General features: G+C 41.6%; 1 protein-coding gene across 2 annotated transcripts in view; it reads left to right on the top strand.

The window, feature by feature from the left end:
* LOC126203109 (peroxisomal biogenesis factor 19) overlaps positions 1–24357 on the top strand; it is an 89681-nt gene extending 65324 nt beyond the window's left edge. For both annotated transcript variants that reach the window (XM_049937353.1, XM_049937352.1), the window contains exons 6-7: positions 4905–5081; positions 24122–24357. In XM_049937353.1, coding sequence (XP_049793310.1) covers positions 4905–5081; positions 24122–24256 — 312 coding nt within the window. In that variant the 3' untranslated portion in view covers positions 24257–24357. The remainder of the gene's footprint in view (positions 1–4904; positions 5082–24121) is intronic.
* The last annotated feature ends 3224 nt before the right edge of the window (positions 24358–27581 follow it).

Genomic DNA, 27581 nt, shown 5'->3' with positions numbered 1-27581 from the left:
TGCATTTGGGTGTGAATCCTGTGATGTCTACAGCAGAAATTGTAGAAATCAGTTGGTCAAGGTATAGTGACTGATGGCGGTGTTTATTGTCTAGTCCAGTGGTTGAATTCTGGGAATCACTTCCTCTTTACCTGTACTCAATACCTGTAGAAACCTGACTTCTCTCGAAAGAAATCGGGTAGCTACAGGTATTGAGTAGGAGTATAGAGGAAGTGATTAACTTAACCCTAAGTCACGGATCAAAGAAAAGCTGGTGACCTTTATTATTTAACTTTATACTGTATGTTTATCAGGGCCTACAAATTATCCAGGTCCACCTAGAAACATTTCAGAGGAAGTCTACAGTGCAATACCTCATGCAATCTAGAGATGAGTTCATGGCCACAGTCAAGAAAAGATTTCACCAGATGCTACAGAAGCTCCAAGATGATGGACGAGAAGGAACATTTCTGTTCCCATGAGAGATTCTACAAATTGATGATCCATGGCACATGATTGCTTGGGGTGCATGTGGTCTGGTTAAACTGCAACTGTGACACCACCAAATGGGTCTGATGTCTGAAATACTGCCTAAGCAGCCGACAAAGTTCATCAGAGGAGAATTTCTCAGGCTCCATGGAGGACTTTAAATTCTGCACAAATTCACATAAACTTGCACTGCTATACAATAACAAGGCAGCTGTATCAACTACATCAATCAACGATGTGCCCTGCCCAGCAGTGCAGCAAGAACTGGCGCAGGTAATTTTTCAACCTCTCCATAGACTCATCAAAACTGGCAAACGGTGGCAGGGGCTAGGAAGAAAAGTGTGCAGAGGGCACCTCACCCACCACTTGCGTAGCTTGGGTGTGAAGCAATTCCACATTCTGGTTTAGCAGTGCTTGCATCTGACCATGCTGCTGCTGCTACTGTAGGTGTAACTATTCCTGCCAGCATTGCAGAAATACTCTGAAAAGGAAAGAATAAAAATGAACTATCACACATGTAAGACTGTCCTTCATCACCATTTTAGTGTCTCGAAAGGAATAAGGACACCACTAGAAAATATAGTCGGCACCAGGAGCTGTACGGGCCAATGCCGGCTCAATCAGAAGCCGGGGAGCAGAAACCTTCGGGGGGAAATCAAAACTCATTGTGCGATTCAGTCTATAGGGAAGCAGAAAGTTTGAAACAGCATAGAGACATGTACAGGGATGAACACAACATGGGTGCGAGCAGCTGACAACTGAGCATATGGGAAGAGCACAGAGCAAAAGGTCTGAGGCGAGGTCAGATCTAAGGTGGTTGAATTCGGTATTGGAACTGCCGTGCCCTGTTTACCATCACCTGCAGGCAAACAGTTCAGTCAGTGGATCTGTCCATTCAATGAGTTGCATGCACCCCCCATGGCAGTTGTCCACACTAGTCCGCTGCACTACCCACACCAGTCCATCTGCCTCCATTGGGATGTTGCAGGGATACTAGAACTGGGATTTCCAAAGCCTACGAAGAATGTGACGGAAGCTTAAATTTTATAATTTGGATAGTTCATAAACTAATGTGTTATTTTAGAAAAGTCATATGGGTTTGTAATCAGGAAAATTAATCGCTACAAAACTGCAACAGCAGAATTTTGATCAGATTGCATTTTTAAGACTTGAGCATTCTGGAATATAATAATTTTGATTATGTACTAATAACTTTTGAAATATTGAGTTTTCAGAAAAAGTATAACATTTGTTTGAAAGAGAAGACTGAGAGCTTTCAAATAAGCACTGTCAATCTTGAAACAAACAGTTACTAGCAGTGTCAAATTTTGCAGTGAATGTAGTTTTACAATACCCTAAAATTGTAAATATCCCTTTAAATAAAATGTTTCCATATCAACTAAATATACGGTTATCATCAGAAGTTTGAAAACTGTACTGTGAATAATAATGTTTAGTGAAATATCGCATGAATAAGGATTTAGCAGGTTTGTGTAATTGCATTATATGAATTACATACGTAACAGAAAACAGAAAAAACTGTTTATTTCAGGAGTAGAATTGCATCAGGTGTAACCTTGCTTTGCCTCAAGTGGCAGTGGTGGGGATAGGGGAGAGGAGAAGTATCTTATATTTATTTTTCTGCTACTAATGCTGCTGATGCCGACCAAAGAAATCTTATGGCTTCTGTTTGTCAATATTCACTCTTTGTCTTCCTTGGTAAAATATAAAAGGAGTAACTTATTTCATCAAATGATGTAGTCTGCACTATCGGATTTTAAACTAACCAATCTATTCATAGTTATGGCACAAAGCTGGGAGCATGCCCTTCTTTGCACCCGCTCTGTTTCATGAATACCAGGAGAAAACAAATCTGATATGTTTGTTTATTTTGAAACAAACAAAAATGTGATGACAGCAGATGTGAAACTGCTTTAGTGAGTGTCCAAAAAAAAAAAATAGCTACAATAAAAATTATATCTAAACCACAAAACTAAACAGGAAGAGCTTTGCTACAGCCAGGGAGGTGTGATATATTATAGGGACTGCCTTGAAGAACATTTTGTTACACTTTCCTCGAACAATTCAACACCTCAGTCTCTCACAAAAATGTGACCCAGCATAAAATCAAATTACATTAAGTGCTTCCAGGTGTTTATGCTCAATATTTTCACAACTGACGAAAACACCATCTTCAGGCTCTGTGAGTTTTGCTGTTGTTGCATAGGCTCCAACCACACTGAGAGCTGTCATTGGTCTCATGCTGCTATTTTAGCAGAGTCCTATTCAATACACCCACTGTGCTCGTTGATGCTCCTTTGCTTTTCAGAGATCATCTTGATATTCTGTGGAACACAAATACTCTCAGCATTTCCCATCTCCAGTGGATGTGATGGCCAGCATGATACTAATAAAGTGAGTGCAAGGCCCAGGCCTTGTTTAAATGGAAACCTCTGTCTCTGCATATTTGTTTCCCTGACATCTTTATTTCAATTGACTCCTGAATTATGCTGCCCCAAAACTTGGTGTGTGCACCATGATACTGGTCTCATCATATTTCATTTCGTGATTATATTTGAGGCAGTGCCAAGCAACGACTGATTTGCTTGGTTGTTTTAGTCACTTGTGTCGCTGATGTTCCTGGCATCTCTCCTCGACTGTTATGGTAGTCTGTCCACGTAAGATGTGCCACATACACGTATCCATATCCAGCTTTCGGAGATCAACATCGTCTTTTAACATTACAAAGAATACTTTTTATCTTAATTGAAGGGAACAAAATACGCCGTGTATCATGTTTCTGTAGGCATCTAGCGATCTTCCTGGATATTGGGCCAGCACAAGATAAATAAAGGAGCGATTCTTGGCTTCCCTTCCTCTGTCTCCGTATCTACCATTTTCCCAGGTATTCTTGAAATTGACTGCAGTGACGATCTGAGTACTCATTCTTTTGGAACACTGTTTGTAGATGTAATTTTTCGTTGAGGCTCTCCTTTTATGAGAGTGCTTGAGCCTGAATCAATCTCTTCAGCCCCAAATTTCTTTGTAATGGATGGTGATGGCTTGAGATATGGAACATTGTGTGTACGTTTTCTGTACACACCCTGATCCAGAGATCTGTCCGTTATTGTCTTAACTAACACATCGAGGGAAGGTAATTGGTCCACTTTTTCCAAGTTCTGTCATAAATTTTATATTGTGGTGGTTAGAGTTTTAATGTTTCAGGAACTCTTCCAAGATTAACCACTCCATGTGGCCATGTCCGTGTACTGATAGAATGACATTGGTTTCAATTTTCTGGAGTCTAGTGCCTTTGCTTCAAAGTGTTCCATGTAAGAGTTTGACTACGACAATTGATAACGGCCTACCTTTTGCCGCGCCATTGGTTTGTACATAATATTTTCTGTTCTGTGAACCAGTCATCAAATTTTTTCATGACTAGTTCTAAAGAATCAGAAAGTGGGACATCCATAAAATAGGGAAACTGCATTGAAACTGACTTTGTTAAAAAACCATTCAACAGCCAAGATCGTATAAAATATTTCTTTATTTAAGGCAACTGGTTGTCTTTTTTATGCGATATTGGCAGGTGAATAGTTTTTTACAGTTAAACAGAGTGCCCTTCATTAGTCTCAAAATGAGAAATTTCAATGAAATTGACTTTAATATCTATATCCTAGAGTTGCAATTGGCTGATGTGGTGTATAAAGTCAAGGGAGCTGCAAATATGGTGTCGGCACTTCTCCACATATTCACTGAGTATGCTTTCCAGGTATTTTGTCATCTGGTATTTAAGTGTACCATAATATTTACTATTAGTCTTACAGGAGTTCCTTCCTTGTGCATGTTAGGAAGGCTATGTGGTCATGGTGGCAGTCAGACTTCAATATGACAAGTGGCGCCATTTCAGTGTAATAGTGCCACACTTCAAATGTCCCAATTTGCCCTTGTTTTTGAAACTACGTGAGGACAGATATTGTCACTTTCAGCCAGACATATTGGTATCCACCTTCATTGGGTGTGTTTTGAATCAAAACACAACCACACGATTTTAATTGTGTGTATTGTCATCTGCATTTCCACGGTGGGAAATTTGACCTAGCACTGACAAATTTCTTTTAAACTGTGTAGCTATGTAAAATATTTGTGGGTGTTAATCCTGTTTCTTTCTACAGAAAATCATTTGCTGGTATTGGAAAGTAGTCTTAAACTGCTGTTTTGTCTGTTCCTTACAGCTTTTGTGTCAGAATGCGAAGCAGTTCCACATAGGAAGAGGAAATAGTTATAACATCCAAATTCTTTCTGTATAAGATTATATTTTTGTCTTGTTATGGCTATAAAAGTGATATCAGTATCTGTCAGACGGTAGCTGTAAGATCTGCAGGTTTTCTGCATGTCGAATGATAAAGTGTTATTTATAATTTCGTGTGTTGCAGTATCCAGCATGGCTTGAAGAAAATAAGAGTAAGTTAGCTACCTCGGAATATGAACGATACAGTAAACAAAAGGAACTTATGACACGCATGTGTGAAGAACTGGAGAAAGAAGATGACACAGACAGTGCTGAGGTTAAGGAAAAGAGATGCAATCTCTTACTGGACCTTATGCAGAAGGTGAGATTTTGCAAGGAAATTTCATGTTGAATCCCTCTTTTTACTATTTCTGCACTCTGCCAAAACTTTACTTTGCTCAGCTATTATATAAATGAGGAATATTTTACAACATATGTATTGCACCAGCTTTTTAGTTGCTGAAATCTGTTTTTAATAATCTCACAAAAATAGACTTCAAATATAGAAAAAAAGTTCATACCGTAATACTGTTATGATGGGAAGTTCAGATTTGACAGATTCGTAGTTAACGTATAAGAACATTAAATTGTGCTTAACAAAGCAGTTTAATGCAAATAATGATGTACGTTTGTCTCATTAATGGTCATTTTTGAAGGGAAAGATGTGAAATTACATTTTGTAGGGAGGGAAAAGGGGGAGAGGGGTTCCACTACCTGTGGAATCTTCCTCCTCCTTTTTAAAAAAAATTTAAAAAGGATCACTTTATAGTTGAGGTATTGAGTGGTTTGTTGGGCACTTAAACAAGACTGAAAGCTTGGCTAAGTTTTGGGGTGATATCCTTCTCAGAGCTAACTACACGTATAGATATACACCCCAACTACATGTACTGACACTGTAGCTCAACTGGGGTAAGGATTTGTGCCAGGTGGAGACAGTGAGGCGAGAAAAGAAATGGGGGGGGATGATATGAAGGAAGAGGAAGCAGCAGGAATGTGGCACCAGTAAGCTAGTTCTGTCACAAGCAGTTTGGTGGTTGTGTGCGACACACATTAACATTATGCGGAAGAGATTAGAGAGAGAGAGAGAGAGAGAGACTGACTGCCCTCATGGGCCGGCATCCATTTGTGGGCACCAGTTTGGCGACCCTGGTGTACCTGAGCTGGGGAATGGTGCTGCCACATGCTTCAGGCGACCACTGTGTGGCACGGCAGTGGAACATTGTATGTCATAGGGAATGGGGATCTTAGCTTACTGACCAGATCACGAGGATGGTAAAAATCTCTATTAAAAAAACCTCCAATCTCAAGGTGTACTGCATGCCAATCAGATGCATGGCTGTTGAGGTGGAACAATCATTAGCGTGTGACCTCTGGGGAATCTGCTGCCCTCAGATGTATAAGACTTAGGTAGGCATACGGGCTCTGTCTGCATCGACTTTCCTTTGCCTAGCTACTCTTGGGCTAGAGATGGAATGCTCAAAATTTTCTCCTCCTCCTCCTCCCAGCAGAAATGCTGGGCTGCTGGTGGGTACTAACACCCAATCAAACAAGAGGGTCAGTCCTCCTGACTCAGGGGTTCCTTCCAGAAGTTTTGTCTGTAGTAACAGAACACATTCTGGTGGTCATGAGAATGTGTTTTTAATAGTGAAAAGGAAAGAGGGTAGCTTTGAAAAAGTTTCACCTCTCTATATTAAAAAAAGCCACAGAGGACATTGCTGGCATCTTAAATTCAGTCAAGCGATTGTGTAATGGGTCACTTTTAGTAGAAACTTCTAGTTCCCAACAAGTTAAGAACCTCCAGAAAGCTCAGTGCCTTGGGAAATTGGTATCAAAACTAAGCTACACACCACCTTGAATTACAGCAAACATATTGTGATGTGCTGGGATCTGGTGGACATTCCCAAGGAGGAATTGAAAGATGAATGGCGTCCAGAATGTATAGTCGATGTGTAAAACGTAATGAACAGGGTGGATGAGGATCTTCTCAAATCTGTCTCCTGTATCCTAACATTCAGTAGCACAAACTTCCTGAGCATATTAAGGCAGGTTTCCTTCACCTAAGTGTGAGGCCTTACACCCCCAACTCAGTGTACTGTTTCAAATGGTCATACTATTCTTACATGTCATGGAGAAGCCACTTGTGGCAAATATATAAGGGGCATTCAAATGAAACCCGGTCACTAGTGTAAAGTAACACTAATGATTCTATAAACTCAAAAATGAAGTTATACACAGTACACATACTCAAATAGTCGCCAAAACTGTTGGCACATTGATCCCATTGCGCCACTAGCCGGTCGATTCCATCCTTTAAAAAGCTGGTAGGCTGCTGTCAGATCCAGGCCTGGACCCAGTCACACACTTCATCATCCGTTGTGAATCAATGTCTGTGAGTAGCTTGTTTTAGAGGTCCAAACACATGAAAGTCACACGGTGAAAGATCAGGACTGTACGGTGGATGTTCCAGCGTGTCCCATTGAAACTGCAGCAGTGTCACCTTCACTTCATTGGCTGTGTGTGGGCAGGCATTATCATGCAGGAGGACATCTAAGGTTCTACAAAGTGGCTTGATAATGCTGGGTATTGAACTCAGCAAGCAGTGGGCCCTTGTGGTTAAAAAAGGACATCATGACCTTACCATAACTGGTGTGCGTGGCCTTTGATTTCTTTGGAGATGGTGGAACCGCATGTTTTCACTGCTTGCTCTGACGCTTGCTTTCCGGTTCAAAATGGTGACATCATGTTCCGTCACCAGTAATAATACGTGACAAAAAGCTGTATTCCTCCTTATGATGATGTTGCAGATGACTCGAAGACGGCGCCATTTGAGTATTGCACTGTTAGCCAATCAGTTGGTGAGGAACCCTCTGCACGCAGATTTTTTGAAAGTTCAAGTGTTGATGCATTGTGGTGTGGGCGGTGCCCATACTAATACCCAGTAACCGATGGATCTTGTCCACGGTGACTCTGTGGTTGTCCAAGGCTAAAGCATTCACTTCCGCAGCCATTTCCAGTGCGATAACGCGATGAGCCTGTCCAGGAGGAGCATCGTCTTCCAGTGACTCGCACCCCTCAAGGAATCATGTGTGCCATTCCACAACACTTGAACGACTTAGACTGTACTCACCCTATACACCCTTCATCTGACAATACATTTCGTGGCCTCCAACTCCCTCCGCCACCAAAAATCGAATCACTTGTTGGTCCTGTTTACTCGCTTGCATGTTCGGTAGTGGATGATAACTTGTGTGACCACCTTCTCTTCTGCGTGAAACAACACTGGCGCTATGCAACATCAAGCACGGAAGATGCAAGAGCTTAAGATGATGAACTGCGTCTGGTATGGTGAGACCAGTAAGCTGTATAAGGCAATGCTGCCCCCAAAATTTGCACCTCCTTTGCTTCATTTCTTAAACAGCCAGTGCAGAAAGCCAATGCTGCTACACAAAGGGAGATTGCTGGTGTCAGCACTGGTACCTGCGAGTGTCAATGCACCTGTGCTGCTGCAGTTATTTCGAAGATTGTCCCCCACCCCCACCCCCCTCCCACCCCGGCAGAACATCAGAAAAGGCCGTAGTTGCCGATGTTGTGGGGCTCCCAGCCCCTCCAAATTTTCGTTCTGGTCCACTGTCCAGCACTGCCACAAAGACTTCCATGGTTGTGGCTCTGAAGCCTTCTCAGACAAAAAAGTTGAAGGTGAAGAATCGCTCAATGGCAGAGACGGAAAGTACACAGTCTGATGATGTCGACGTCATCCTCTCGAACATCTCTCTCAACCCTTCTTCAGCGGCAATGGACCTTGATATCGGATTGAGGCAATCATTTCGCTGCCAAGAGTGAGCCTCTACCCATTGCGGGCTCCCCTCCCCAGCAGAAAGTCAAGAAGAAAGTGCTAGCCCCATGAAAGAGGGCTCCCATCCTACAGAGGAACATTAATGGGTTCAGGACACGTGGGGGGAACTGAAACTCCTAGTAAAAGAATGCCCCATGTCCTTGTGTTTGCAGGAAATGCACTTTAAAGTATCTGATACCTGTGTACCAAGGGGATGTATGCTCTTTCGCAAAGATGACCTGACTGACAAAAGGGCCAAGGGAGGGCTTTCTGTGTTTGTAAATAACGTGCACCACCCCTCTGCTCTCCTCCTGGTTACTGACCTACAAACAGTTGCAGTTGAAATTCATGTTTGTCAGAGGATCACTGTTTGCTGACTTTATTTACCTCCACAAGATGCAATGGACTCTGAGGCTCTCAGAGATCTTATGGAACAACTCCTCCAACTGTTTCTCCTACTGGGAGACTTCAGTGGCCATCAAGTCTTGTGGGGCTCAATCACTACTTGCCATTGGGATCGCATTTTGGAGAGCTCATGATGTCTCATGAGCTGCCAGCTGTGCATCCTCAACACAGGTACTCCCACTCATCTCTGCCCTGATACTGCGTCATTGATCATTCTCAGCCATACACCTCTCTTTCTGCTCTCTACCCCATGTGGACTCTGTTCAGTGGGAGGACGTTGATGACCTTTCCAGTGACCACTTCTCCCTCAGCATTCATCTATTGGATGGAGCATTATTTGCACACAAGCCACCAAAACAGGTGGTCGTCGGGGTTAACTGGGTGGTGTGCAGCCAGCTAGCTGTGTTTGAACACCGCAACAGTGTTCAGAAGTGGATGACCACATCACACAAGAGATTCATCATGCCACTGACTTGTGTTGTTATTGTTGTTGTTGTGGTCTTCAGTCCTGAGACTGGTTGGATGCAGCTCTCCATGCTACTCTATCCTGTGCAAGCTTCTTCATCTCCCAGTACCTACTGCAACCTACATCCTTCTGAATCTGCTTAGTGTATTCATCTCTTGATCTCCCTCTACGATTTTTACCCTCTACGCTGCCCTCCAATGCTAAATTTGTGATCCCTTGATGCCTCAAAACATGTCCTACCAACCGATCACTTCTTCTAGTCAAGTTGTGCCACAAACTTCTCTTCTCCCCAATCCTATTCAATACCTCCTCATTAGTTACGTGATCTACCCACCTTATCTTCAGCATTCTTCTGTAGCACCACATTTCAAAAGCTTCTATTCTCTTCTTGTCCAAACTAGTTATCGTCCATGTTTCACTTCCATACATGGATCACTCCATACAAATACTTTCAGAAACGACTTCCTGACACTTAAATCTATACTCGATGTTAACAAATTTCTCTTCTTCAGAAACGATTTCCTCGCCATTGCCAGTCTACATTTTATATCCTCTCTACTTCGACCATCATCAGTTATTTTACTCCCTAAATAGCAAAACTCCTTTACTACTTTAAGTGTCTCATTTCCTAATCTAATCCCCTCAGCATCACCCGATTTAATTTGACTACATTCCATTATCCTCGTTTTGCTTGTGTTGATGTTCATCTTATATCCTCCTTTAAAGACACTGTCCATTCCATTCAACTGCTCTTCCAAGTCCTTTGCTGTCTCTGACAGAATTACAATGTCATCGGCGAACCTCAAAGTTTTTACTTCTTCTCCATGAATTTTAATACCTACTCCGAATTTTTCTTTTGTTTCCTTTACTGCTTGCTCAATATACAGATTGAATAACATCGGGGAGAGGCTACAACCCTGTCTCACTCCTTTCCCAACCACTGCTTCCCTTTCATGCCCCTCGACTCTTATAACTGCCATCTGGTTTCTGTACAAATTGTAAATAGCCTTTCTCTCCCTGTATTTTAACCCTGCCACCTTCAGAATTTGGAAGAGAGTACTCCAGTTAACGTTGTCAAAAGCTTTCTCTAAATCTACAAATGCTAGAAACGTAGGTTTGCCTTTCCTTAATCTTTCTTCTAAGATAAGTCATAAGGTTAGTATTGCCTCACGTGTTCCAACATTTCTATGGAATCCAAACTGATCTTCCCCGAGGTCCGCTTCTACCAGTTTTTGATTCGTCTGTAAAGAATTTGCGTTAGTATTTTGCAGCTGTGACTTATTAAACTGATAGTTCGGTAATTTTCACATCTGTCAACACCTGCTTTCTTTGGGATTGGAATTATTATATTCTTCTTGAAGTCTGTGGGTATTTCGCCTGTCTCATACATCTTGCTCACCAGATGGTAGAGTTTTGTCATGACTGGTTCTCCCAAGGCCATCAGTAGTTCTAATGGAATGTTGTCTACTCCCGGGGCCTTGTTTCGACTCAGGTCTTTCAGTGCTCTGTCAAACTCTTCACGCAGTATCTTATCTCCCATTTCATCTTCATCTACATCCTCATCCATTTCCATAATATTGTCCTCAAGTACATCGCCCTTGTATAAACCCTCTATATACTCCTTCCACCTTTCTGCCTTCCCTTCTTTGCTTAGAACTGGGTTGCCATCTGAGCTCTTGATATTCATACAAGTGGTTCTCTTCTCTCCAAAGGTCTCTTTAATTTTCCTGTAGGCAGTATCTATCTTACCCCTAGTGAGACAAGCCTCTACATCCTTACATTTGTCCTCTAGCCATCCCTGCTTAGCCATTTTGCACTTCCTGTCGATCTCATTTTTGAGACGTTTGTATTCCTTTTTGCCTGCTTCATTTACTGCATTTTTATATTTTCTCCTTTCATCAATTAAATTCAATATTTCTTCTGTTACCCAAGGATTTCTATTAGCCGTCGTCTTTTTACCTACTTGATCCTCTGCTGCCTTCACTACTTCATCCCTCAGAGCTACCTATTCTTCTTCTACTGTATTTCTTTCCCCCATTCCTGTCAATTGTTCCCTTATGCTCTCCCTGAAACTCTGTACAACCTCTGGTTTTTTCAGTTTATCCAGGTCCCATCTCCTTAAATTCCCACCTTTTTGCAGTTTCTTCAGTTTCAATCTGCAGTTCATAACCAGTAGATTGTGGTCAGAATCCACATCTGCCCCTGGAAATGTCTTACAATTTAAAACCTGGTTCCTAAATCTCTGTCTTACCATTATATAATCTATCTGATACCTTTTAGTATCTCCAGGATTCTTCCAGGTATACAACCTTCTTTTATGATTCTTGAACCAAGTGTTAGCTATGATTAAGTTATGCTCTGTGCAAAATTCTACAAGGTGGCTTCCTCTTTCATTTCTTCCCCCCAATCCATATTCACCTACTATGTTTCCTTCTCTCCCTTTTCCTACTGATGAATTCCAGTCACCAATGACTATTAAATTTTCGTCTCCATTCACTACCTGAATAATTTCTTTTATCTCGTCATACATTTCATCAATTTCTTCATCATCTGCAGAGCTAGTTGGCATATAAACTTGTACTACTGTAGTAGGCATGGGCTCTGTGTCTATCTTGGCCACAATAATGTGTTCACTATGCTGTTTGTATGTTGAGGGTATTAGATTAGGAAATGAGACACTTAAAGTAGTAAAGGAGTTTTGCTATTTGGGGAGCAAAATAACTGATGATGGTCGAAGTAGAGAGGATATAAAATGTAGACTGGCAATAGCAAGGAAAGCGTTTCTGAAGAAGAGAAATTTGTTAACATCGAGTATAGATTTAAGTGTCAGGAAGTCATTTCTGAAAGTATTTGTATGGAGTGTAGCCATGTATGGAAGTGAAACATGGACGGTAAATAGTTTGGACAAGAAGAGAATAGAAGCTTTCGAAATGTGGTGCTACAGAAGAATGCTGAAGATTAGATGGGTAGATCACATAACTAATGAGGAGGTACTGAATAGGATTGGGGAGAAGAGGAGTTTGTGGCACAACTTGACCAGAAGAAGGGATCAGTTGGTAGGACATGTTCTGAGGCATCAAGGGATCACCAATTTAGTATTGGAGGGCATCGTGGAGGGTAAAAATCGTAGGGGGAGACCAAGAGATGAATACACTAAGCAGATTCAGAAGGATGTAGGTTGCAGTAGGTACTGGGAGATGAAGAAGCTTGCACAGGATAGAGTAGCATGGAGAGCTGCATCAAACCAGTCTCAGGACTAAGGACCACAACAACAACATGCTGTTTGTAGTAGCTAACCCGCACTCCTATTTTTTTTATTCATTATTAAACCTACTCCTGCATTACCCCTATTTGATTTTGTATTCATAACCCTGTAATCACCTGACCAAAAGTCTTGTTCCTCCTGCCACCGAACTTCACTAATTCCCACTATATCTAACTTTAACCTATCCATTTCCCTTTTTAAATTTTCTAACCTACCTGCCCGATTAAGGGAGCTGACATTCCACGCTCCGATCCGTAGAACGCCAGTTTTCTTTCTCCTGATAACAACGTCCTCTTGAGTAGTCCCCACCCGGAGATCCGAATGGGGGACTATTTTACCTCCGGAATATTTTACCCAAGAGGACGCCATCATCATTTAATCATACAGTAAAGCCACTGACTTATCAATTCCAAAGTCCACAGGTTAACTTAGGAGGCATCCTGTTCATTGGTGGTCCAATGAGTGCCACTCAACAATGTGGGACAGGCGTGCAGCTTTTCAATGGTTTAAGTGTCGCCTCACAGCCTTTCAGGTTTCAAAATCCAAGGTTCACCTCATCATTAAAGAGAGCAAGAAAAGCGTTCCTGGACTCTCATCAACTGTTCCACCTTTCCACTTCTTCTACAACATTATGGGACGCCATCAGGAGGATTTCTGGTAAATACAGCCATTTACCATTAGTGGCAGTGCTGAAACAAGGGTGCCTTCCAACAGTGCCAGGAGACAACACTCAGACACTGGCAGAGCATTTTGCAGCGACTACTGCTGATGCATTTTGCTACTAGCATGCGACTGCTGAGAGGGGCAAGTTGGACTTCAGGTCACATAATTCTGAGAATTAAAACTTTCTCCATGTGGGAGCTGGAATCGGTACTGTCTGAGGCTCATGATACTGCATGTGGTCACAATCAAATCCAGTACCACATACTTCGACATTTGCCAGCAGTGTCAAAGGAAATTCTCCTCAAATGTTTTAATTTTATCTGGCAGACAGGCAACTTTCCCAGCTCATGGAAGGAAACACTTCTGTTAACCCGTTCCAAACAAAGAATTTACCGCACATGTCCCAGTAGTTACTGGAGCATCGCCTTAACGAGCTATGTAGGAAAGACCCCGGAGCAAATGGTTAACCATCGCCTGGTCTTGTTGGTAAAGACTAGGCAACTCCTTGCCGCTCTCAGTGTGGATTCAGGAAGATTTTGGTCCAATGTCAACAACCTGGCTCTACTAGAGGCAGCTATTCAGCAGGCTTTCCTACGTAAACATCACTGTCTCAGCATATTCTTCGATATCAGTAAGACATACAGCACTACTTGGAGACACAATATTCTCATGCAACTCCATCAATGGGCTTTTGTGATCACATCCCCATTTTCATATGGTCCCCCCCTGTCTAACCTCTTTCTTCTGTTCCAATTTAGTGACGTGCTGTGAGATTGTTTTGAGCTGGAGAATAGTGTACCTCAAGGCAGTATTTTAAGTGTTACCCTCTTTGCCATAGCCATAAACAGTATCACGTCTACAGTAAGGAGTCCTGTACAGTGTTCCTTATTTTTGGATGATTTTGCTGTTTTCTGTTCCTCCTCCAGTGTTGCAACAGCAATCAGTCAGATGCATCTTACAGTGCGGAGGTTAGAGGAGTGGGATGCAAAGATGAGTTTTCAGTTTTCTGTAGACAAGTGTGTGTGTGTGTGTTCATTTTAATCATTCTTGTTGTTGAAGTTTTACATATGAGTTTTACATGATTTACATATGAGGGACACCATACTACATTTTGAAGATTGAGTGAGGTTTCTGGGCCTCATTTTTTACTCCAAACTATTATGGTTACCACACCTGAAAGCCAGAACCCAGAAGGCACTGAATATTGTAAAGTGCCTTAGCTACAGGTCTTGGGGATCAGACAGGACATGTCTGCTCCAGTTTTATGGGGCTTTTGTGCGTTCACAGCTAGACTGTGGATGCACAGGGTATGGGTCAATGAGGCCTTCTTACCTGAAGATTATTGACACTGCCCACCATGAGGGTATTAGGCAAGCCACAGGCTCTTTCAAGACAAGCCCTGTAGGCAGTCTCTGTGCTGAAGCTGGTGAACTGCCACTCATAATCTGGTGCCAGCTCCTTGCAGTGCGTCAGACGTGTAAGTTACTCACAACTCTGACTTCACCCGCATGCCATGCTGTTGTTCGTCCACCTCTGGAACGCCTTTCCTCCAATCATCCACAAGTAACAACACCATTTGGGATTTGGATGCAACATGTGCTGGAGTCTCTTGGTGTGGAGCACATACAACCCCAAATTCACAGCTTTAACCACCAGCCACCATGGTTATTGCAGAGGCCCAGAGTAAAATTACTGGTGCAGTGCAGAAGATACTGCATTCCTGCTTATGTTTTTAATACATTATTTTATGACATTTTAACTGAGCACCACAATTCTACAGCTGTCTTTATGAGTGGGTCAAAATGGGGGGATTCCGCTGATTGCTAAGTTTGTTTTTCCTGATTGTGTCCTCCAGGTCCAACTGCCTCAAGACTGAACTGCCTTTGATCTGGAATTATATGGAATCTTCAAGTCACTGGAGTGGATGAGATGTGTTTCAAGGGCTAAATTCCTTGTCTGTTCTGATTCTCTGAGTGCCCTTCACTCCCTAAAACACTTGTATCAAGCAGATAAAGTAAACCAGAATATCCAAGAACCTTCCTGCAGCTACAAGAGCCGGGGAAGGAGGTGTCTTTGTGCTGAGTTTCAAGGCACATGGGTATTGCACGGAAGGGCAGATAAAGCAGCTGATGAGGCATGTCATGAGCCTCAGTTATTCCCCTGCATGCTATCACCTCACTGTTGCTGTACAGAGTCATGTGTTGAAGGGGGGATGAGTGGCTGGAAGTGAGAGATAATAAGCTGTATCTAGTAAAGCCCACTATGCAACCATGGCATACCTTTGAGCCACGAAGACGTGGTGAGGTCCTCCTTACTCGTCCTTGCATGTGCCACAGTCCTCTGATGTATGGCTTCTTGATTTGGTGGTGGCCTACAGATCACTGTGCACCACATTTTACTAGACTGTGTTTTATTTTCAGACCAGAGGGTTAGTGGCAGATTTTCCAGCAGATTTACTCTCTCTCTCTCTCTCTCTCTCTCTCTCTCTCTCTCTCTCTCTCTGTTTTTCTTAAGTGACTTTCAAACGTATGTGGTGATGCTTTTAAGATTTGTGATTTGTCCAACTTGTTGCCAAAAAAAATTAAGGAGATGTTCTCAATGTGTTAGCAGGATGACTGGCTCACTCATGTTTATTGTAAGTGATCAGCTGGTCACATATCTCTGTGCAATTGTTGTAGCTCCTCTCTCATTTTCCTTCCGTTTTCCTCCTGGGCGGGGAGGGGGGGGGTGAGATTAGATTACACCAAAAACTTTCCATTATCAACAACACTGCATTATTTTACGCCAAGGACTTTCCAGAATCAAAATTTTGTTCTGTAGCAGGTGTTCCTGTTTTGGTGGGTGATTAGTACATGCACAGCAAATAATTTGCGTGGGAACTGCAAGTCACTTTATAATGTTTTAAAAACTTAACTCACATTCGAGACACTGGAGGCTCATTATCAGGTCTTGGGTATTTGAATGAGCCATCTATCTGATGATGACAGACCTGCGAAGGATGAAGGTTGGTTAATGAGAAAGTGAAAGCTTTTAAAAATCATTATAAAGCTACCAATCACAGTTCCTGTGCAGATAATACACTAATTCAACCACAGTTGCAGTGTAATGCACCAGAATGGGGTAAGATAAAAATAGATATAAACTTTATCATTTAAATTGTGAAAATAAAAAGGGGCATAAATGGTTGTGCTAAGAGGTGGAGCAGGGAAAACTTTGCAACAGCCTGTGAAATATGAACAGCAGGCAGAGTGAAAGAGCTTAATGAACGTTATTAAGAATGTACAGGATGTGCTTTTAATGTGGCAGAAGGATAACCAAACATAAGTACCTGAATCATCATGGCCTAAAGTGAGTTTCCAAGATTAAATGTGGCTATTTATCTTCAACAAAAGGGGTAAAAGTGAGATAACAGCACAACAGTAACAAACATACAGGATTTCCTGAATGAGATGACAATGAAATAAAAGGGTAATCCCAAAAGTAAAGTCTCCTATTTTTTTTATATATACATAGACCTGTTTATTTCTACAATGGTTTACATCAGTTTACAGCTTGAACATTTAGCTATTTTTTGACATAATCAACATTTCTGTCGATGCATTTTTGTAGATGCTGTGGCAGTTATTGTATGCCCATGTCATACCAGCTCGCTGCCATGCTGTTCATCGGAAAGTTATGAACCTCTTCTTTCACCTCGTCATCGGAGCTGAATTGCTTTCCGGCCAACTGTTCTTTTAACCTAGGGAACAGGTGACAGTCACTGGGTGTCAACTCAGGACTATAGGGTGGGTGGGTGATTATGTTCCACTGAAACTGTTGCAGGAGAGCAAAGGTTTGCCGAGCGATGTGTGGGTGAGGTTGTCGTGGAGAATGTGTACTCCCTTGCTCAATATTCCTCTTCTCCAGTTCTGAATTGCCCGTTTGAGTTTTTTCAGAAGTCTCACATTACCTGTCAGCATTAATTGTGGTCCCAGCGATTCAGCTCCGACAACGAGGTGAAAGAAGAGGTTCATAACTTTCTGAACAGCTTGGCGACGAGCTGGTATGACATGGGCATACAAAAACTACCACAGCGTCTACAGAAATGCATCGACAGAAATGGTGATTATGTCGAAAAATAGCTAAATGTTCAAGCTGTACCTGATGTAAACCATTGTAGAAATACACAGGTCTATGTACTTATAAAAAAAATAGGAGACCTTACTTTTGGGATTACCCTCGTATTTATAAAAAAACTTTCTAACTATCAAATTATAGCAAACCTTTGTAATCGTCCACACAAACTACAACAAATTGGACTTGAAGTTCCTTTTTCCCAGAGGAGTGGAAAGGGCTAGCTGTTGAATTCTCACTCACCTTGTCCAGCTGCACCTCCTTTCATGTTGGGGCGTTCATGATGATCCTACTTCTTTCATGAGTAGTCTTAGTTTCCCAAATCTTCTCTTTCACCATTTAGTGGAAAAGCAAGGCTTTTGATTGTGCGTTTTTGTTGCACAATCTGTAAGTGGCAGAAAAAGGGAGAGAACATGTGAACACTAGGAAAGACTGCCCTGAATGTACTTGTTTCAGATGCAAGAAATAGTTTGGTGAAACACAAAAGAATGATTCAATAAATTCACATAAAGTATGGCTCTCATCTTATTTCTTTAGACACCTAGCCTTAAAATGTCGAACACACATTTGATTTTAGTAGTGGAACAATGACTGATCCTTTTTTCCCCAAATGCATACAGAAACCTATTCTAGAATCAACAGTTAATCCAAACCAACAACCTCCTTCCTAGTCGCCATGACCAACTATATCCTCACCCACAATTACTTCTCTTTTGAAGGCATTACCTACAAACATATCTGGGGTATGGCTGTGGGCACCCGCATGCCACAATCCTATTGCCACCCTATTCATGGGCCATCCAGAGGACTCCTTTCTAAACACCCAGAATCCTACACCCCTCACCTAGTACAGATTCATTGATGACATCTTTGCGATCTGGATCGAGGGTGAGGACACCCTATCGCCAGTCCTCCAGAATCTCAACTACCCCCCCCCCCCCCCTGTTTGCTTCACCTGGTCCTACTCAATCCAACAAGTCACCTTCCTAGATGTTGGCCCCCACCTCAAAGATGGCTACATTAGTACCTCCGTCCATATCAACCCTACTAACCCCCAGCAATACCTCCACTTCGACAGCTGCCATCCGTTCCATACCAAGAAGTTCATTCTGCACAGCCTAGCCACCCTTGGTTGTTGCACCTCCAGTGACAAGTGGTTCCTCTTGAAATATACTGAGGATCTCACTGAAACAGACCATAATCATCCTCCCAACCATTTACAAAAACAAATCTCCCAAGCACTTATCTTTCCATTCTCCCAAAGTCTCACCATCCAGGCACGAGCATTCGCCTCATAACTTAGTACCACCCAGACTGGAGCAACTGAATTACATTCCCCACCAGGGTTTTAATTACCTCTCGTCATGCCCCGAAATGAGTAATGTCCTCCCCACTATCCTTCCCACCTCTCCCACAGTGGTATTCTACCATCCACCAAACCTACACCATATACTTGTCCATGCCTAGACAACCTCTTGCCTAATGGCTCATACCCCTGTAATAGATTTAGATGCAAGACCTGCCCCATACATCCTCCCACCACCACCTACTCCTGTCCGGTCACAAACATCACCTATCTCATCAAAGGCAGGGCTGATCTACAAGCTAAGCTGCAACCACTGTGCTGCATTCTATGTGGCCATGACAGCCAACAAGCTGTCTGTCCACATGAGTGGCCACCGGCAAACTGTGGCCAAGAAACAAGTGGACCACCCTGTTGCTGGGTACGCTGCCAAACACGACATCCTTGATTTCAGTGACTGTTTTACAGCCTGTGTCATATGGATCCTTCCCACCAACACCAGCTTTTATGAATTGCACAAGTGGGAACTTCCCTGCAAAATATCCTACGTTCCCGTAACCTTCCTGGCCTCGACCTTTGTTAGTCATTGTCCTCACCCATCCAGCCCCTTCCCTGTTTCCATTCCAGTGGTACACAGCCCTCATTCCACCATCGCACCCAGTCTTTTTACTTATCTCCTTTTCCGTTAATCCCCCTCCCTCCCCACCTCTCCCCTGCCCTCTGCTAAACCTCCTGCCCACACACAGCTGCCCTACCCTCTCTCCACCTTGTCACTGCACACTCCCCAGCAACCTTCACTGCCCATCACCGCTACCCTACTATCCCTCCCCCTCCCTGCCCCAGCCTCCTCCCTTACTCCCACCCAGTCACCAATTCCATCATGCACTGGCGCTGCTGCTCGGAGTGTGGCTTCAGTTGACTGAGACTGAGACTGTGTGTGTGTGTGTGTGTGTGTGTGTGTGTGTGTGTGGTCTATTTTTGACGAAGGCCTTTCTGGCTGAAAGCTTTATTTGTGACAGTCTTTTCGTTGTGCCTGTCTGCGGCCCAGCGTCTCCGCTATATGGTGAGTAGTAACTTTCATTTTCTTAATATTGTCACATTCCATCCTGGATTTTCTGTTGTTTGAAATCAAGACTTCAGTAACACATGATGTTATTGATACAGTGTACATATAGTCCAGCTGTTCATAATACACACTAAAATTGCTCTTCAGCATTAACTAGATACACACAGTGTGTGCCTGGACTAGGTTAGGTTGCTTATCAGATGTGGTTTGTCATTTTCTATCGCTTGGAAATGGTAGAAGTTGAGAGCAGGTGTGGCGCTGTTCTCTCTCCGCTCGATGGTGTCCCAGTCTATATGATGTGGAACGGCATCCATAGGTCATGACAACGCCAATCTGTAACTATTAGGGAAAGAGCAAACTCCTCACGTGGTTCGGTTATTTTCAGATACTGTATCTCGGAAATGATATCACTGTCTCGATGGAGCAGCATGCCAGATTGTGTGCACCGCCCTTGCTTGTAATGAAAGCAATTGTGTTAGTTGTCTGTCGATCTTCTTCACTTATAAATGTAGCGACTGCACCACTCGATAACACGATGCCTCCATTGACCTGAAATAACCAAAAGTCTCTTGTGTGTTTGCGATGGACCCTTCAGTTTACGCGAACTTGCTGACTATAGTTTTTATGCTCTGTTTGAGAATGGTTATTCAAACGTTAAAATTTAGTGTCTTGAATCATTATTCCATCACCCAAGCCTAGGCCACATTATGAATTTTGCGAGGATATTAGTTTGTTAATTATTATTCCGTCACAAGATGCCGCTACATTGCATATTCAACAACTGTGGCGTTTATGGGGAGATAGGCAGCAAACTGGCCTGGCCGCAGTCGCTAGCCAGGTTTTACTTGTAGTATTGGTTTTATGTATGGGTTTCTACTTAATATTAAATGGCCAGTAAAGAGTAACCATAATTGTGCCACTGCTCGTTGCAAGACCATTGCCCATGAACTAAGGATTTTGTGTCAGATTGTTTCCTGAAAGTAGAAATATTGTTCAGTGCATTTGAGTAACTAGGTACAAGTTAGTGGATAACATGAATATTCCTATTGAAAAATATATTCAGAACGTTTCCTCCCTGAGGATTACTAGTGGGATTATTATAAAAATGAGGCATTAGTTTTGCCTTTTAAATAAGGTGTAGAAACTGAACACTGTTCTGTCATAGAAATATATATATATATATATATATATATATCTCTCTCTCTCTCTCTCTCTCTCTCTCTCTCTCTCTCTCTCTCTCTCTCTCTCTCTCTCGTGTGTGTGTGTGTGTGTGTGTGTGTGTGTGTGTGGGCGCGCGCGTTTGTGTGTTTTTTCCATATCTCCTAAACCATTGGATCGATTCCAGCCAAATTTGGTGCACACCTTACATACCATCTGGAAAGAAGTACTGTGGGGAAAGAATTGCCTAGCTCCCAAAGGGGCGAGAGTGAAAATGATTTGTAACACCTGACATCTAGGCTGTCCTCCACAACTGGCATGTCATGTGAATAGTATTGTAATTTGTTCCAGGAGATATATGTGTGTGGATAGGCACAGCTGAGCAGAGAGGGCAGTTGGTCAGATATTGGTGGGAGTTGGAAACGGTCAAAGAGAGAGGGGGAGAGGAGATGGACAGAGAGGGCATTGTAGAATTTGTTGGTTGGTTTTGGAGATGGGGATCAAACAGCAAGGTCATCGGTACCATCAGATTGGAGAAGGAAGTCAGCTGTGCCCTTTCAAAGGGATCATCCCAGCATTTACCTGAAGTGATTTCGGGTAATTATGGGAGACCTATATCAGGATGGCCAGATGCGGGTGGCAGAGGAAGAGACAGATAGTGTTAGGGAAGGAGGGGATGGGGATGGACAGAGTGGAGTGGAGATTAGGGTTGGGTTGTTTGGGGGAGGAGACCAAACAGCTAAGTCATCACCTCATTGGATTAGGGAAGGAGGGGGAAGGAAGTCGGCCGTGCCCTTTCAAAGGAACCATCTCAGCATTTGCCTGGAGCGATTTAGGGAAATGATGGAAAACCTAAATCAGGATGGCCAGACGCAGGATTGAATAGTCATCCTCCTGAATGCGAGTCCAGTGTGCTAACCACTGCGCCACCTCACGTGGTTAGTGGAAATTAGGAAATGGACAGAGATAGGGGTAGAGAAGGAGGGGGGAGGAGGTGATGGACAGAAGTGGTGGACAAAGTGGAGAGGAGATGGACAGTGGAGGGGAGAAAATGTGGATTAAATAAATACCTTTTTTATTACTAATTGGCTTGCCAGGTCCATGGTTCAAGGTCCCAGTTACAGACTGCCTGTCAAACGATATCCAGGTGCAACAGAATTTTGATTTTCAACATTTCGTATAATTAATGACCAAATTTAAGAACTTGAAGTGCTGCAATACTCTACTAACTAAGAAGATTAACACAGTAAGAGAAGTATTATATTTAGAAACTGAATACAGGTCTTGAGGCAGCGTAACTCATGGCAGGCAAATACTCAAACTATATTCATTGAGTATTTAAGAATGAGTGCACTTGTTGGCTGCCAACAAACTTTACACAGGATTTCATACTTTTTACAAAACTTTTTCTCTCACTGACACACACACACACACACACACACACACACACACACACACTGAAAGGAAAAATGAAAATAGTTTATTGCTTACTTTTCACTGTCCATGCAGTAAAACTGCCACATCAAATACGGCCTTTTAATTTATACATTTTTACTATTGACTCTATTCACAACACATTTTGCAGACTGTATCCACATATACAACTGAATGTACCTGCGAAATTATATAATGGCACGACACAGGTTCAAGAAATATGACGACATAAATATTGAGACGCATGGAGAACTAGCTTTTATGAAAGACAGTGCAAATTGTCCAGACTGTACTTACCCATTGTTTGATAATGACAGCACATAATGACTTCCAACGTGTAATGTAACCAGAAGACTGAAGCTGTTTTATACATGGAGTTCAGTTCTTTGCAGAATCAGAGGTTTATTTGGATTATATAGAATCCTTAAGTACATAATTAGTGTACTTTTCCTTGTAGGATGTCACAGAATTGCAGTGGCACTCTTAAGCCTTCCTCATTTTCAAGTAGATATCTCAAATGAAAATGATATAAACTCAAAACTGCAATTACACCTGAAATGCTGCAAGAGTAGCTCTTCTTGCACCTGTCATAACCAAACTAACTTCCAAAAATCATCTTAAAATATTGTCCCAGTTTTTAAACTGAGATTGTATGCACTTCCCCCAAAAGTTTCCCCATCTTTGCAATATACTGAGTGTAGCACTTTATGTTTGGGAGTTCAAAAAAAGAATTATTTCTTCAGCATTTTCACAGCTTGCACATTGTGACATAGAAGTAACTGCAATTGAAAGATCATAGATCGTCCATATCTTGATGCCTCAGATCTTTTATTAACTTCTTTGTCAAGGTCATGACATCTGGCAAAATGGAGTCCTTTGTCTAGTGAAGTTTCTTAGCAATTCCACGAAGTGGTACATTACAGAATACCCATAATCATGTCATGATCTGAAGGGTTTGAGAAATGCTTCATTTGTAAATAGTTGAAGCTGCTTCTGTACTTTCAGATTTTTTGCTCCCATGTCACAAGAAAAAAGCTAGAGTGAATCCAGATCCTTGTTCTTACTATTATTCTTTTTGCTGAAAATTCTTGCAAACTCTACAAAGTGTGCTGACCAGAAAATTGTGGGCAAGTATTTTAAAAGCTGACTGCCTAGTGGGTTTTCACATTTGGTTATAAGAATTTGAAATTATCTGCATCAGTTGTGCCATATTTAAATCTTCCTGTTTTGCTTGCCATTTTCTGACAAACATTTCTTATACTTCAAATTCTTATTGTAAACTGTGGAATTATCACTTATCATGCAAAATCGTAACTCCATTCTTTCAATGTCATTGTGTCTTGTAAAATCGGGTTTACTTATTCAATTTTTTAAAATGTAACTGTTTATTGTCTTCAACTTTTGACATGAAGGAACATTACATTGTTACACCCAAGAAGGTAAATTGTTAAGTGAAAATTGGCCTGTTTGTTCATTTGTGAAAAGAATCATCACTTTTAGTGAACAGAGGAATAATTTATTTGTTGGGTATGACGATACATAATCAACTCTTTACTTTTGTTGTAGAATAGTTTGGATCACATAGACATGTTTACAACTTAAAGAAAATTAGATGTGTGTGGAACCAAATGTAATTATGTACATTTTTGTTGTACAGATGCAGAATTGTGGTCATCCACCAAAGGATCTCGTTGGAGACATGAATTCAGTTATAACGTTCGATGAACAAGGCAACCCAGTTCTGCCTTCTCTGCCACCTGGGGCAGATCCCAGCCAATGTGCTGTCATGTGACATAGGAAAACGTGCACTGCTGTATACAGTGCCGCTTTGTAATCTTTTAGTCGAGAAATCCTTGTAAAAAGTTTGTTTAATAAAATTCTATACCAGTGTAACCTGATGGTTTCCATCTTACTGTAGTCATCCTTTTGTAACTGCTTTGTTTTTGGGAGGACAGCATTTCAGTTCCTCATCCAGTCAACTAGAATTAGGTTTCCGTACATTACTTAGGTTAAATGCCTGTGTGATTACCTTGAAAGGAGCATGACCAATTTCCTGCCCCCATGTTTCTTGTAACAAAGCTTGGCCTGCATATCTCATGACCTTCTCACTGACAGGACATTAAACCCTAATCTTCTTTCCTATTTCTATATGACACCAAACTGAGTAGTGGCAGAAAAATAATTGTTACTGTGGCACTTCATATTCTGCCTTAGTGAGGGGTCAGATAAGCTTTTATCTTTATTGTCTTTCCTTCAAATTGAAACATTGAAGTAAGAACTGTAAACCATGCAAAAAGTAAGCACTGTAAATGATTAGTATCTGTTGATGCAATTCAACACAAAGAAGGATGCATCTGACAGATTAATGTTAGATGTAGAAAGCTAGTGAAGGATAAAAATTTGTTTCCAAGAGACTGAAGTAAAATTAAAAAATCAGTTTGGCATGAATTATAGCTTGCAGTGTGATGCACAGATCCTAAGTTAAATGGTCCATGTGGATGTGAAATAGGTATATCTGAATCATATTTTTAAGCGGTAATACTTGTCACAAATATGTAAATGAATATACACTGACATGTATAAGCTAAGGGTACTGTAACCATGCATCATCAGACAGAAAGCAGGCAGTAGCTACTGGCAAGTCATTGAAAATGTTTACTCCTGAATGATGGACACCTTTCTGGACCAAAGTAAGTGACTTCATATCTTTATGAAGATTATTGTAATTTGTAGCATTAATCCCATGAACTGAGCTGTTGGTTTGGAAGAGAGATATATTATAGCATATTTCATTAAAGTATAAATATATTGAGAATCAGCTCCTTGAACAGGCATATGCAGGACATTATTGAATTCAGACTACTAATAATTTGTATTACACACATTGGGACTCACGAAACTTCACCTTGGCATGATGAGTTAACCAAAAAAATTACTCCATTTTACAGTATGGAATGAAAGTAAGTGAAGCATTCCAGCTTTTTTCTCTTTATATTTCCTGTGTCTGACAACAAATGCATTGCAAGTAAATATTTGTTTAGGCACTTTGGTGGTCCTGTGGTGTCTGCCCTCCACCCCTCCTAGTTACCATCAGTTTATAATCCCAAGAATTTAACATTGTCAACCTGTACTAGCTGCTTGTCATCATATTTTAGATGCATAAAAAAATTCTTTCAAGTTTTGACCTAGATGTAGTGTGCCTTTTCAAAGTTTAGTAACAAAGAATTTGATGGGAACTTCTTATTAATGTCCATGAAAGTTTCATTAACTAATCAGTCTCAAACTTCACTATTTATTGCAATGCTTCTTTCATTTGTAAACAAAACAAATTTGGCATCTAGTAATATTACTTATGAGAAGTCAGTTATATACAAAACAAAAGGTGAGGACCCTAAGATGAAACGTTGTGTGACACCACATTAATTGATTTCAAGTTGGATGACAACTGTTAGCTTAATGTTGCACTCTTCCCTATTGACAACCTTTGTTATCTGTCAAAGCAGTGGTGACTCATCCAAAATTATACCAATGTGGTGGTCTGTAGCCTTTGACTTACAATGGTAGTAATGATAACTAAATTGAATATATTAATTTTACATATATTTAAATTTTATAGTTAACAGTTTAACATTGTGAGGAATAAAATAAAATGAATGAAAAAGAAGAAGAAAATGTTCATATCTGGTAATCAAATGTGGATCCGCAAATTACCAGTCTCTGTTTAGACCATTCACCCACGGAGGAGTATGACTGGTGCTTTAAAAATTCGTCATATTTTACACTTGCACAATACGCTACATGTAGTTTGAAAGAAAAATACTGACCTTACTAGTCGAGTAGTTTGTGGCCAATGATTGATTTCAGATTAAATATTTGTTCAGAACATAATCTGCCCTCCACTGTTATTTCTACTCTGTTTAGTATAATCTTGGAAAATATGTTATATGCAACTGGTTGCAAAGAAATTTCTCTGTTATTAACATCTTGCTAATTGCCTTTCTTATGTAGTGGATGTTTCAAGGCCACCTCCCACTCGCCTAGGAGGTCTCCCTCCCTGTGTGTAGGAACCATTTCAAAAGTACTGTTGTCTTCTCCACTAGTTTTATAAGGTGTCAATGACTTCGATTTCTTTGATAGTTTGGGGGTAAATCGTCATCTAGATTTTCATAAGTGAGTATTTGAGCTTATGAATTGGTTCTGAACTATTAAGAAGCTGATCAAAATATTTTGCAAGTGTTCCAAAATTTTCAGTGTTAGGTATGCCAAATTAGTGAACCTGATTCCTCATCCTTGCATTGTTCGATTTATATTTAAAGTACATCTACCAGAATCTTTAAATCTCACTTTCACTCCAAAGGTCAACTGGAAAAGGGCTTCTTTAGCAGGTCACCAACATGAAACACTTTGACAAACTGCCTATTGGCTTCTGTCTCGGGTTCTTCGGCCGACGTTCATCTAATGATTTTTCTGGCGTTTTGCCAGCATGAGTGGCTGGCATTGTCAAAGCTTCACCCTCCATTGCCGGTGGTGAACTGGAGCCGAGCTCGCGGCCGCAGACTATATGTACCTGGCGCACCAACGTCAGAGGGCTTCTCCGCGGTCATTTCCGGTGCAGTTTTCCTCTTGCTACCTGCGACGGTCGTTCGCTGCAGTACGGGAAGCCAGGATCTCTTTACCTTAAGGCTTTCCTCTTTCTTGTTGAAACTGTTTGCTTGTTTTTGTATTTCTACAGCTTCTCTGAACAAGCGCGTGTGATAGTGCTTCTCTGCAGCCAGAACTTCCGTGTCGGCGAATTTTATTACGTGGTCGGTCTCATTCAGTGCGTGCTCTGCCACGGCCGATTTCTCCACCTGCCCCAACCTGCAATGTCGCTTATGCTCTTTGATCCCGGTGTTAATTGATCGTCCAGTCATTCCGGCATAAACTTTTCCGCATGTGCATGGTATACGGTATATTCCCGACATTGCAAGTGGGTCTCTTTTCTCCTTCGCCGATCTAAGACACTCTTCGTTCTTCTTTGTCAGTTTGAAAATCGTCTTTACACCATGTTTGCGCAATATACGGACAATTCTGTCCGTCACTCTGGGAGCCAAACACTTCGCCGAGTGTTTGGCGCT

The sequence above is a fragment of the Schistocerca nitens genome, chromosome 9 (assembly GCF_023898315.1).
Source record: "Schistocerca nitens isolate TAMUIC-IGC-003100 chromosome 9, iqSchNite1.1, whole genome shotgun sequence".
Taxonomy (NCBI): domain Eukaryota; kingdom Metazoa; phylum Arthropoda; class Insecta; order Orthoptera; family Acrididae; genus Schistocerca; species Schistocerca nitens.
This window is presented reverse-complemented; position numbering and strand designations above follow the sequence as displayed.